At 42.5% G+C, this 11,706-nt stretch overlaps 1 protein-coding gene across 1 annotated transcript; it reads right to left on the bottom strand.

Moving 5' to 3' along the window:
• Nucleotides 1–3,006: 3,006 nt before the first annotated feature.
• Clec3a (C-type lectin domain family 3 member A) lies at nucleotides 3,007–9,518 on the bottom strand. The gene is made up of 3 exons (XM_010609474.2): nucleotides 9,335–9,518; nucleotides 5,480–5,563; nucleotides 3,007–3,742 (listed from the first exon to the last, which is right to left on the bottom strand). Exons 1-3 carry the CDS (start codon nucleotides 9,447–9,449, stop codon nucleotides 3,351–3,353), a joined length of 591 nt encoding a protein of 196 aa, XP_010607776.1. The 5' UTR covers nucleotides 9,450–9,518; the 3' UTR covers nucleotides 3,007–3,350.
• Between the last annotated feature and the right edge of the window lie 2,188 nt (nucleotides 9,519–11,706).

Genomic DNA, 11,706 nt, shown 5'->3' with positions numbered 1-11,706 from the left:
TGGTTGTCTTTGTTCAGCCCTTGCAGAATGGAGGGAGACATGCACACCTTCCTTTGGGAGGCAGTCATGGAGTGGTTGCCTTTTCAAGGTCAGCTTTTGGCTCAAATTGTGACCCCAATGAGAGCACTAAGGACTGGATGAGAATTTGTCTCTATCACTTGCTGGAACAGGCCTCATGCTTTAGTCACTCTTTTTGTCCTCGATATACAGTGCCCGACACCCACAATTTAAAGGAGGGGAGGTTTATTGTGGCTTATGATTTCAGCCCATTGTTGGCTGGCTTTAAGGCAGGATGGCATGACAGGGGAATAGCTGTTCATCTCCTGGTGTCCAGGAAGCAGAGAGTGCCAAGGGAGGAGTGGGGGACAGAGATATACCCTGCCAGATCTCACCCCAAGTGACCCACCTCTTCCAAACCAGGCCCTGCCTCCTAACAGTGCACTGAGTTGTAAATTTATCAATGGATTAATCTTCATTGATGGATTGTCCACTGATGACTCTAGCACCCCATGATCCAAGCACTTCCCTGAAGCCCCACTTTATGAGCACATGAGGCTGTAGGAGGCTATCTAGATATAAACTATGACCCCTCACCCTGTCATAGTCCCCTGTGGTTGTCTGAGTCAGCCCTGTGTGGTCCATTCGTAATCCATCTTCTTGCTGACTTATGATTCAGGACAAGTAACTACATCTTTCTCACTTTTTTTTTTCCTCTTCACAATAATAAAAAAGTCTAGGTCTTAATTCTTAGGGTTGTTTGGAAGAAGATAAATGCGAATTCTATCACATTTGGTAGAGTACTTAGAATGTGCTCAGTCCAGCTACTCATTTCATTACTGTCAGTAATTGTAAGAAGACCAGGCTATGTTGGGGCTGGCCAGGATCAACAGGATGATTACAGCTTCAGCGTTCTCAAAGTGACCCCACCTTTAGCCTGCACATCTTTATTGGCAGGTGAAACTGTTCCCAACACTGCCCATCTGTGTCACCACTTTGATCAAATCCAGGGTATATGTTCCTCAGATGCTTCCAAATTTGATATAAATCAACATAGGTTGAATAACTATAGTCAACATCTAGACACGTCCACATTGATCAGAACTCAGGCTTTATTACTGTGTCATGAAAAGACCTAACAGTAAATTCCAAACACTTGTAGTCAAAGTCTGCAATGCAGAGCAGGATATTATTTAGAAAACATTCAACATTGAAAGAAAAAAGATGTTTACTTGAAGGATGAGATAGATTTAGAATTGTTTGCTTCTGAAAAGCCCATTTCCCTCAAACCTAAAGTTTCAAATTCCATCTTGAGCAATGCAGTTATTTTATACAATCCCATTAAGCAATTTAATCGAAACAGCATTTGGCAGAATAACACATGGGGCATAGACATATGGCTCCAAAACAGTATTATTTAAATCCAACATTCAACTTCAAAGATAGGCTGCCCCCATAGACTTATAAATATATAATCATGGTTGAAAAAATACATAAGTATATAAAGAAAGTGAAATATAAACCTACCGTGTATACAGGAAAACAGTAAGGATGCAAAAGCCAAGGCAAAGTAGATGTTTACCCCCCATTTCCTTCTTTCACGTGATCTGTGCTCTTTCTCGGCCTTGGAAATATTTATCTAAGTTGGAAGTTGTAACATAACATTGAGAGGGAATTTGGTCAAATATCCTCCCTTGTCATGTTTATTTGGATCTTTTCAGGAACTTCCAAAGATAGCTGGATTGGGGGAACAGAAGCGAAGCAGAACCCCCTCAGACATTCATGTCCTAATAAGAGACAAGCCCCAGCCGAGGAGGCAGCGACTCAAGGCTGCTGGGCCAGCAAGGTAGATCATCAAGCAGGAGTAGATGGCGCATCAGGCTGAAATGTTTTGGGGCTATGTAGCACCTGGAATCTCTGACTTAGGAAATTCTCAGCAACCCAGTCGACACAGTCATGCCCTGCACGACCACATTTCAGTCAGTGTTAGGCTGCATATGTGATAAAATTAAAATGGAACTGAAAAGTTTCTATAGCCTAGTGATGGAGCGGTCCTCACCTCACTGCACATGCATGAAACCTCATCATTCATGTACTGCTGGTAATACTGGTGTAAACAAAGCTGCTGTACTGTCTGTTGTATAAAATGTAAAACAACTCAGTACAGTGCAACTGCTTGATAATGACGATGTTATGCATTGACTAGGTGCTGTGGTTTGAGGTGGTTTAATTATGCAATCCCATTGAGCGATTTAATCAAAGCCCCCAGGGTAGCAGGTTTGGGTTTTGGGAGGTAATGTGGACCTTCAAGAAGTGGGGCCTATAGGAAGTCCTTCGATCATTAGAGTCTTGCTGTTGAAGAGGATTGTGGGGTCCTGTTCTCTCCCCGCCCCCTCGCTCCCTCCACTCCCTCCCTAGCTCTGCTCTGGTTGGAAATTTGCTTCTACGTGTGCTGCAGCCATGATGTTCCACCATCTGTCACTCTCACCAGACTACAAGCCAGTGGGGTGCCCCAATCTTTTCTTTTTAATCTTTATTGAATCTACTGGTACATGTTAGGTGTACAACACAGTTACATCCATCATTGCGATCTTGTACTTTAAGTCATCAGAACTGTGAACTACATCGACTTCTCCTCACATGCAGCCCATGTCAGGTATTTTATTATAGTGACACAAAGCTGATGGACACACGATCCTGTGCCTTTTATTGCTGCCTTAGAGCGCATCCTATTTATAAAAATATATTGTCATACAGTCTGCCATATCACACCAGCAGACGCATCATACGTCTTGTGTCTCTGGATTGCATGTGGAGCAATTGACCTAGGCCAGCTAGGTTTGATAAGTATGCACAAGGATGTTTATACAACAGCAAAATTGACTTACAACATGGCAATGAAACTGCCTAATGACACATTTTTCAGGATATATCACTGTTGTCAACTGCACTAAACTTTGAAGAGAAAAATCTTCTAGATAGCTTAACCTTGCTTTTCTGGGTTGAAAAAACATATAGGGTGTTGTATACTTTAACACAGACTGGGTCTATCTGAGTGAGCAGGACAAGGAAAGAGAAAAAATAATTTGATAGCTCAATTCACAGAAGTCACTTTAGTAGTGTACATCGACCTAGTGCCTAGATTATTATTTTCTGATCCACTGTGTCCCATGAAGGCCAAAACCGCAATGGAATACAGGAACAAATTGTCCAATTCTGTTATATGGTTATGTGCATTGACACTTGTGTTACAATTTTGCGTTCAATAGTAACAATTTTGACTTACTCTTGGCAACCACCAGCTTATGAATCATGACTGATTGTGCTTGGAAGAAACACTGGAGAAGGGACTGTTAGGGGATGGTAAACTCGCATATGTACCTCTTGCTGCTACGGCAGACTTCATCACTCCATTTCCCCTGGGCCGATTGGGAGAACAGGACGCAGTTTTCCTTCTTGCCACCACTGGGCTGTGCACGGTCCCAGTTGAGGAAGGAGATGACCATTCCATTGACATCAAGAAACTTGCCTTCTGTGGCCATATCGTTGATGCCCAGCCAAAAGTCATTGACACCCGGCAGGCTCCTCTTACCATAGTCTCGGAGGGCGTTAATTTCGTCAGAGTTCCTGGGGACAACCAGGATCCCTCCCTTGGAAATACAGTCTTCATTGGCTTCATGGAAATGCTTCACGTCTTCTGAAGCAAGGTAGCATTTCTTGTGAAATTTTGTGCCTCGGAGACAGACTGTGGAGATGTGAAATTTGATATAGTAAGTTGTTCTTTGAGTGTAATATGCCCAGTACTAGACCTGGATAATGGTGATAAATATTTGTAGAATGAATGATGTGTGATGATGATAATGAGTTGATATTTATTAAATATTTTGTATGTGCCAAACCTTGGGCTAAGCATTGTACATGAGTGAAGATATATTAATCACGATAATATGATGCTGTGATTTTTTTTAAACCACCATTTATCAGGACATTAAGGGTTAGAGAAATGGCTACTCATAACAACTTCGCATGTCAAAACCATAACCTGCATATTGTGTAAAATCACATTTACAAAGGCCAAGTATGTCCCACCATTGAAACATAACATGGTCTAAAGTCCCATGGGCTGCTTTGATATACACCTGTGTCCTAGTTTATATAGCTCTACTATGTGCTGAATTTCCTTGCCATTTTTGGAATTGGACGGAATCTCATAATAATTAAAAAAAAAAACCAAGAAAGCAAAAATCTGAGTTTACATGTGGAGAAGCCATGTCTTTCTTAAGCAGACCTGGTAATGATGTTTAGGTTATCCAGAGTAAAACAAACATAAAACCAGTTTTGGGGCAAAGCGGTGGGAAGTGAGGCTCTAGAGGAATCATGCCTGGGTTTGGGTCTCCTCTCTGCATCTATTTGTTGTGTAAATCACATATATTTTATCTTATCAGTGAAATGAGGGAAATTATAATAGCATAAGTTATTGGAGGAGTCAATATTAGTAGTTGTTGGAGGATTAAAGTTTACAAAGTAGTTATAAGTATCAAAATATGCATAAAGGTTAATGAAATTCTTTCCCCTTTAGCATGAGCATTTGACCTTTCTTTAACTTTCTAGTTCTGTACCTCTGGACACCTGATAAGGAAAATCTGTCACCCATGTTACTAGGAGGCAATGCATATGGTAAAAGTGACCTTGGGTTGGTAACATCTAGCCCAGGAGTTATAAATACCTGATGGAAAGCTGTAACTTCACTCTTCTTTGAAGGTATTTCTTTGTATTAGGGTGGCCCTCTTGTGGGGACCCTCAGAACTCTGCCTCTGGGGTTGGCACGAGGGATACTGGTTCCTGGGGTTAGGAGTTAGGGCTGTTTAGGAACATCCTGGTTGTACTCTCATTTCCTTAACCCTGGAGAATAGTTGTGGGCAGCAGTATGCACAGCTACATGAGCTGGGGGTACTGGTGGTGTTCTGAGACTGAGAAACACTGGACATGGCCCTATTTGCTGGCAATATCTCGAACCCGTGTCCTGAGTGCCTTGAGCCTATCAAGTGTGTTGTAGGAGAATCCTGCGACCCTGTCTCAGTCGAATCTCAGTAGATCTCCAAATGGCACTTAGTAATCCAATAATTATTCCAATACATCCAATAAATATTACCTTTTAGCTTTTAATGTATGTCCTTTATTCTATTAGGGAATAATCCACTGACATTAAACATGCAGTCTTGAAGGGACTCTTTTTATTTCTCTACCACCCAACTATGGGAGAATAGGGTGGTAAATCAAGCTGATTTCCCAACAAATTATAATGTCCCAGCTTTTGGGTCCTTTCTCATGGACACATCGCTGGTTTGTTAATATTTCTCTTAAAAGAGGTACCGCCCACAACTCAGCATATAGATCAGGGTCATTTAACCCACTGGTGGTGTCCAGTGTCCTTTCTATGTCCTGCTGGAGGAGGCGTAGGCGGGGGTGGTGGGCGTCTCACCTGTCTGCAGGGCCTGTATCTCCTTCAGCGCGTTGACTTCTCTCCAGAGCTTTTCAACTTGTGACCTCAGGTCTCCATCTTTTTCTGGGAGGTATTTAAGAGTGGAGTGGGGTAGGTGGAACAGAAAGCAAACAATTAAAACTAAGTTAAAAATAAAGAGTTGGTTTATAGCATCCAAGGCTAGCGTGAAGCCAAGTGTATGTGAAAAATCATGCATGAAATAATTTAGGGAAGGAGACTTATGAAGGCTTTGTGGGGATCTCAGCACTGCAAGGTCCTCCTGTGAGGTGGAGCCTCTCTCTCCAGTTCCATCCTGTGGGGCCCCGCAGGCTCATGGACTGTCAGAAAATGAACAACCTTGGCCTAACCAAAATTCCAGAATGCGTGGGGACTCTCAACAGACTGGCAGCTTGTGAGCTCTCTGAAGGTGGGAATTAAATCATAATAAGCAGTAAAAGTAAAAATTATTAAAAGCCACCCTACACCTTCTGCCAACAGGTTAATTCTTTTAGCATTCCTACAAGATAGACGCTACCCTTAGCTCCACTTTGCAGAAGTGGAAACAGAGGCACCCAAAACTGAACTTGCCTACCGAAGGCCACCCAGCTAGAAAGGTGCAGAGCTAGATGTGAATTTCCCAAGCCTGTTCTCTTCCCATCCCTCCTGTCTTCTGCACAGTGATTGTCTCTACTTGCTTGGTCCCAGTGTGTGGCCTAGACAAAGCAGAGGCTAAAGCTTGATATGAACTGTCCCCAGATGTCTGCTTGTGGTGATTCCATATAGAGAATATTTTTTTTTTCTCCAGGATTTTTCTATAGTCTAAAATCTGAACACAACAATTCATTGTCCCCGCGGAATACTTCACAAACAAGGTGTTTACAAACCAGGTGTTTTTACATTGAAGTTAGGAAACTGCCTTCTGAGGTACTCAGGGTAGTGCTGCCTCTGTTTCATGTAATGCTGTGTATCATTTCCTAGTTCAGCTCAGAAATTCAATAACGCAAAGATCTTCTTGACAGGACCATTCAAAAAGGAATCAATAAAACTGTGCAGAAAGCACGACCATCAGGTGTTGGGGCCAGTCTTACATAGGCTGCTCAAACTTTCTTCTCAGATTTTAAGAATCACTTGGACAAATTATCACCACCACCACCAGCCCGCCCCCAGTCCAGTTTGGCTTCTGGCTCCCTGGTATGTCAATAAGCGGCCTCCCCTGGGAGACTGTAAACATCAGAATTAGCATGAAGACACACGAATTAGTATTAGGCCCCTGGGAGATCATTATGAAAGTCATTATCCAGGTGATTTGGCTTTCAGCTTCTATCCTTGGTTGTTAACATGGATGAACAAAGGGAATACATTGAACAACTATTTCACAGCAAAAGTTGTATTTTATTCATTAATGTAATACATAATTTGTTGAGATCTATGACGTGCCTGGGAAATCTTGTATGTGGAGCTAAATCACTCAGTTGCTATTTTGAGTCTCCTAACAGGTTCCTTTCTACTTTATAATTTTTGTTATCCAGAATTAGGCACCAGAGAGAAATGCAAATAAATTTTCTAGAAGAAATGACCCATGGAACCAGGATATGATGTTGAGTTGCCAGGTGTGTGGGAAAAGTCCCTCTTACACTCCTGGACATGGGGCCTGGACTGCTGTTATCATTTGACAAATAATTGGAGAGTCTAATTAACTCACAATTTTACATCTAAAACTGTGTCATAACATCCTAGAGTGGGTATTGATATAGGTATACAAAGCAATTCCTTGGAGATGTTGCAGCACAAAGAGATGTACTGGAAAGCACACAAAAAAAATTCACCAAGCCAGGCATGGTGGCACATGCCTGCAATCCTAGCCCTTAGCAGGCTGAGGACTGCTGTAAGTTCAAGGCCAGCCTGGGCTACATAGCAAAACTGTCTCAACAAACAAACAATCACCAACCGAGAACAGAGCAAGTCACAACCTGCCCAGACAATGGAATAGCACCAAGCTATTAAAAGGAATGAAATCTCTCTTATACTAGTAGCTGTCCAAGAGTCAGTAGATGAGATAAATTCATTTTCCTGCTAAACATTTTACCTAGCCAATATGGAACTCCAACTAACAGTTAATAGTAAATAATACTGTGACAAGGATTGAGGGAAGAAAGGTGGTGTTCACTTTTGATTTCACACACTTTGGTATTATTTCAAGGTACTTAAACATTATAAAAGTATGTAAGTTGAAAAAAACTGTCTAGAAAATGTAGGCATTACTTCGTGTCCTGTATAGTTTACTTTCCTGGGTTTGATGGCAAAGATAGTTTTGGAGAGGTGATATTTAAGATGCACATCCAATGGGTTTTTTAAAAAAAGTATGTGGGCTGTAGCAGTGGAGGGTGATTGTGTGTGTGATTGTGTGTGTGTGTGTGTGTGTGTGTGAGAGAGAGAGAGAGAGAGAGAGAAGGAGGGGAGAGGAAGAAAGGAGAGAGAGATGTAATCACATATTCCTGTTCCCTTCCTGCCTCCCTACTGAGAGGTCACCAGTTTGCCAATCCTCCCTGGTAGTGAAAGGCTGGCAAGAATAATATGCCACATCACCTAGTATTTTGTCTCTTCCTCTTCAGCAATATATTTTATCTACTCATGAGATGTATTTTAATCTTTTGTTAAAAGAGGGAACAGGGAAGTCAAATATTTTATAAGGAAAAGACTCCACTTAGGAAGCCTTGTATCAGACCCTAATTTTATAAACCAATGCCCCTCCTAAAGGGTCCTTAATAATCACCAGAACAAAACATGAGACAAGCTCCCCTGAAACCCTCCAGCCATCTGTGACATGTCAATCCTGGGCTGTAACCTCCTAGCTGGTATCCTTGGTGGGTTTTGTTTCTAGTGGAGTGAAATCAGTGAGGAAAGAGTGCCGTGATATTTACCTTGAAGCATTTTAATAGGGAAAAGACTCAGAGTTGAAATACAAGATCACCCTGTGTCTTGATGCTGTTTTCTTTTGATTTGGTGTCAGCATATTGCAAACACGCTACCCTCACCTCCATTCTTTGAAATTTAAAAAAAAAAAGTCTTAGTCCAGTTCAAACCACCCCAGGTTTGTAATTGCTTGGAGAGTCCATTTTGTGTCACAGTCTCTGAATGATTAACTGGTTTGCATATTCATATATTCTTGAGTTAAGGAGAAGTTTTTTTGTTTTTGTTTGTTTGTTTGTTTGTTTTTGGTACCGGGGATTGAACTCAGGTCCTTGCACTTGCAAGGCAGGCCACAAACCGCTGAGCTGAATCCCCGGCCCTTAAAGAGAAGTTTAATTCAGCTCTCTGTCACATGATTAGTTTAAATATGGTAGAGAGTGCCCTAAGACTGCTGGAGGTGCGCAAGTATACCCAAATAATAACCCGAGAAACAAAAGAAGTTACAAGTACCAGTAGCTTTATCCTCAGCTGCACATCTAGTAAGATCATAGTTATGTTACTATACATTTGAATGGAATCTCTGTGTCTGTGAGTGAGTGTACTTTGCTAGTCAGTATGTTCCCCTGGACACATCATTCATAACACCCGAGGTTCACACATCCAAATGAGTTCATGGAATGAGCTTCCATTTCTCCAAGCCCAATCGGACCAAAGATACACAATATAGAAATTTTCTACAGCACAAAAGTATCTTTTCCACGAGCCCACCATGTCATTTCTTTAACTGCCAGGCCATCCCAGAGAGTCTAAAGCTCACTCCAGCCCCACAAAGCTACATGCACACACAGCCTGGTGCTGTCACTCAGGGAGACAGGAACTCACCTTCCCAGTGCCTACCCACACCTACGAAGCCTGAAGTCGTGCTGGGCTGAGAAGTCCCCTTACCTTTCACACGGCGTTTGCTGTGTTTCCTGGCTTTTAATTTGGACGGGTGGCTGGTGGTCTGGTCCAGGAGCAAGCAGATAACCAGGATGCAAATGACAAGTCCATTCTTTGCCATGGCTCTTGGGCAGGCGAGCCGGCAGGGCCACTCTGGCAGCCCTTCTGAAGCAGCGGTGGAGCAAGCAGACTGCAGGGCCGCATGGTGCTCTGGGCTGCTCCGGCCAGCTTTATAAAGTGAGCTGGGAGGCTGGCAGGGATCCCAGTGACGAAACACTGGAATGAGGTGGCTCCTTGTTCCTCTGCCTCTCGTTGGGCTTTTCCTGTATTGGTGTTTCTCTGGCACTTCTGGGTCCATTTGCTGTTTTGGAATGTATCAGCGTTAACTGCCTACTCTCTTTCAAGACTGGAAAGCTCAAGATCTCTGTGAAGATCCAATACTTGTGTCTGTGATTTGGAGCTCTGAAGTTTATTTAATGGTCTAGAAAATTGATTCAAGTTTAGTTTTCCGAGCTCTACCTCCAAAACCTAAAGAACACTAGGAAAGTTTCTGAAAGTCACTGAACACACACACACACACACACACACACACTCTCTCTCTCTCTCTCTCTCTCTCTCTCAGACACACACACACACACACACACACACACACACACACAGAGCTGTCGCTGTGAGAGGCCATGGAACCAAGCATTTAAACCAGGTGTCTATATTCTCCTGTGTCTGCTCAGCTCAAGAGGAATGGCTTGAATAGTGCACTTTGTGGAGATGGCTGAAGGGGAATTTGATGATAAACTATAAGGCCTCCCTCTATTAGGGCTCTGTGAATGCATCAAGAATTGCATTCTTGGAAAATACCTTAGAGTGGAAAGAAAATTAAAAACACGAATTACTTCCACATAAATCAATGTAATACATCAACAATAGACATTTTTTAATTCCCCACCATCTGGTATTTTTTTCCTTGAAGCTGCTCCAAACACATTAAATCATGTTTCCAAGTGAATTATATAAGTAACAGGAATATAATGAAAGGCTCCATGTAATTATTCTTAGCTTAATGAACAGCTTTACCAACAAGTGCTGGGAGTGGATGTTTTGCATCATGAACAATGCACTTTACAACAGGTGTAACCAAGACAGAGAGTTAGACCGAGGTGAAGGCTTCTGGATATTCCACTTGTGGATCCTGACGGCCAGGTGCAGGTGAAGTCAGTGGTTGCAGATCTGAAACGTTTGAAAGCCTATGCTCATTTTAACCCTTCTCTTTCCTTTTCCTTTTCTCTTTCCTTCCCCTTTCCCTTCCCTTCTTCCTCTCCTATCCTCCTCTCCCCTTCCTTTTTCCTTCTTCCTTCCTTCATGAGAAAATCAATTAGGAAAGATTCATTTTGGATCATGGTTTCAGAGCCATGCTCAGTTAGCTCCACTGCTTTGGGCCCATGGCAAGGCAGCATCCACGGTGGAGCAAATCTTCTCATCTCACGGTCGGAAGGCAGAAAGGAACGAGCTGGGCTGCAATGTACCCTTCAAGGGCCTGACCCCAGCAGGGTACTTCGTCTAATTGAGCCTCATCTCCTGGAGTTCCCAGGACCTTCCAATTGCATCATCAGGGGGGATCAGGCTTTCAACAGTTGCACTGTAGGGTGGGTGACATTCCAGATCTGACCTATGACAGGATTCGAATGCACTTGAGGGCACTGTGGAACAGGCAGAGCTTCAGATCCCAGTGCCACCACCTTATCGTCTGTGTGATCTTGGGCAAGGCACCTCTGTGAGTCTTTTGTCATCTTGGCAACTAATGGGGCTGAGAGACCTTAGTTTGCAGGGCTGTGATAGGGATTACTCAGGTCCTGAGCATAATGCCTAGTACTTCATAAGACCCTCCCCGTTCATCACAATGTTACAGTTTATGGAATGCCAAGTCAATGCGGAGCCTAAGAGGAAGCATAGAAGTAAGACTTCCTCCCACTTTATGGATCATTGAAAGTGAGCCTGAAAAAGCTAAGTGGCTTTGTTCAGCATCACTAAGATCCCAGGGGCCTAAGTAGAAGTTCCTGTATAGTTTTGATTGACTCTAGAAAACCTGGGCTGTGAAAATATGCTTTGATTTGAATACAGAAAAACAATGATCTTTGATGATTAATCAAAAAATGCTCTTTGCCATCATCCTAAATCCTTTACTGCAAGAAAAAAAATTGCAAGTTATAAAACCATTGTAGAAAGCTAAGGATTTTTCTTACATCTTTGATCTGTGCTGTGCTCAAACGAGATTGATAAGGACAAGGTGTCTTTTTTCTTCGAAATAAATCTATATTGTTTTCAGCCTCCTTTTTCTTTCTGGTAAGACCTCTGAAACCTTTTTGATTTTTTTTTTTTGT

The sequence above is a fragment of the Fukomys damarensis genome, unplaced genomic scaffold (assembly GCF_012274545.1).
Source record: "Fukomys damarensis isolate Sample0158 unplaced genomic scaffold, DMR_v1.0_HiC HiC_scaffold_32, whole genome shotgun sequence".
Lineage (NCBI taxonomy): Eukaryota > Metazoa > Chordata > Mammalia > Rodentia > Bathyergidae > Fukomys > Fukomys damarensis.
The sequence above is the reverse complement of the archived record's forward strand: the minus strand, read 5'-3'. Positions and strand labels throughout refer to the sequence as shown.

Coding starts and splice junctions, on each gene's coding strand:
- Clec3a (XM_010609474.2), bottom strand. CDS start 9,449: ATGGCAAAGAATGGACTTGTCATTTGCATCCTGGTTATCTGCTTGCTC. Junction 5,564..9,334: donor CAGCAAACGCCGTGTGAAAG/GTAAGGGGACTT, acceptor AATACCTCCCAG/AAAAAGATGGAGACCTGAGG. Junction 3,743..5,479: donor GATACAGGCCCTGCAGACAG/GTGAGACGCCCA, acceptor ACATCTCCACAG/TCTGTCTCCGAGGCACAAAA.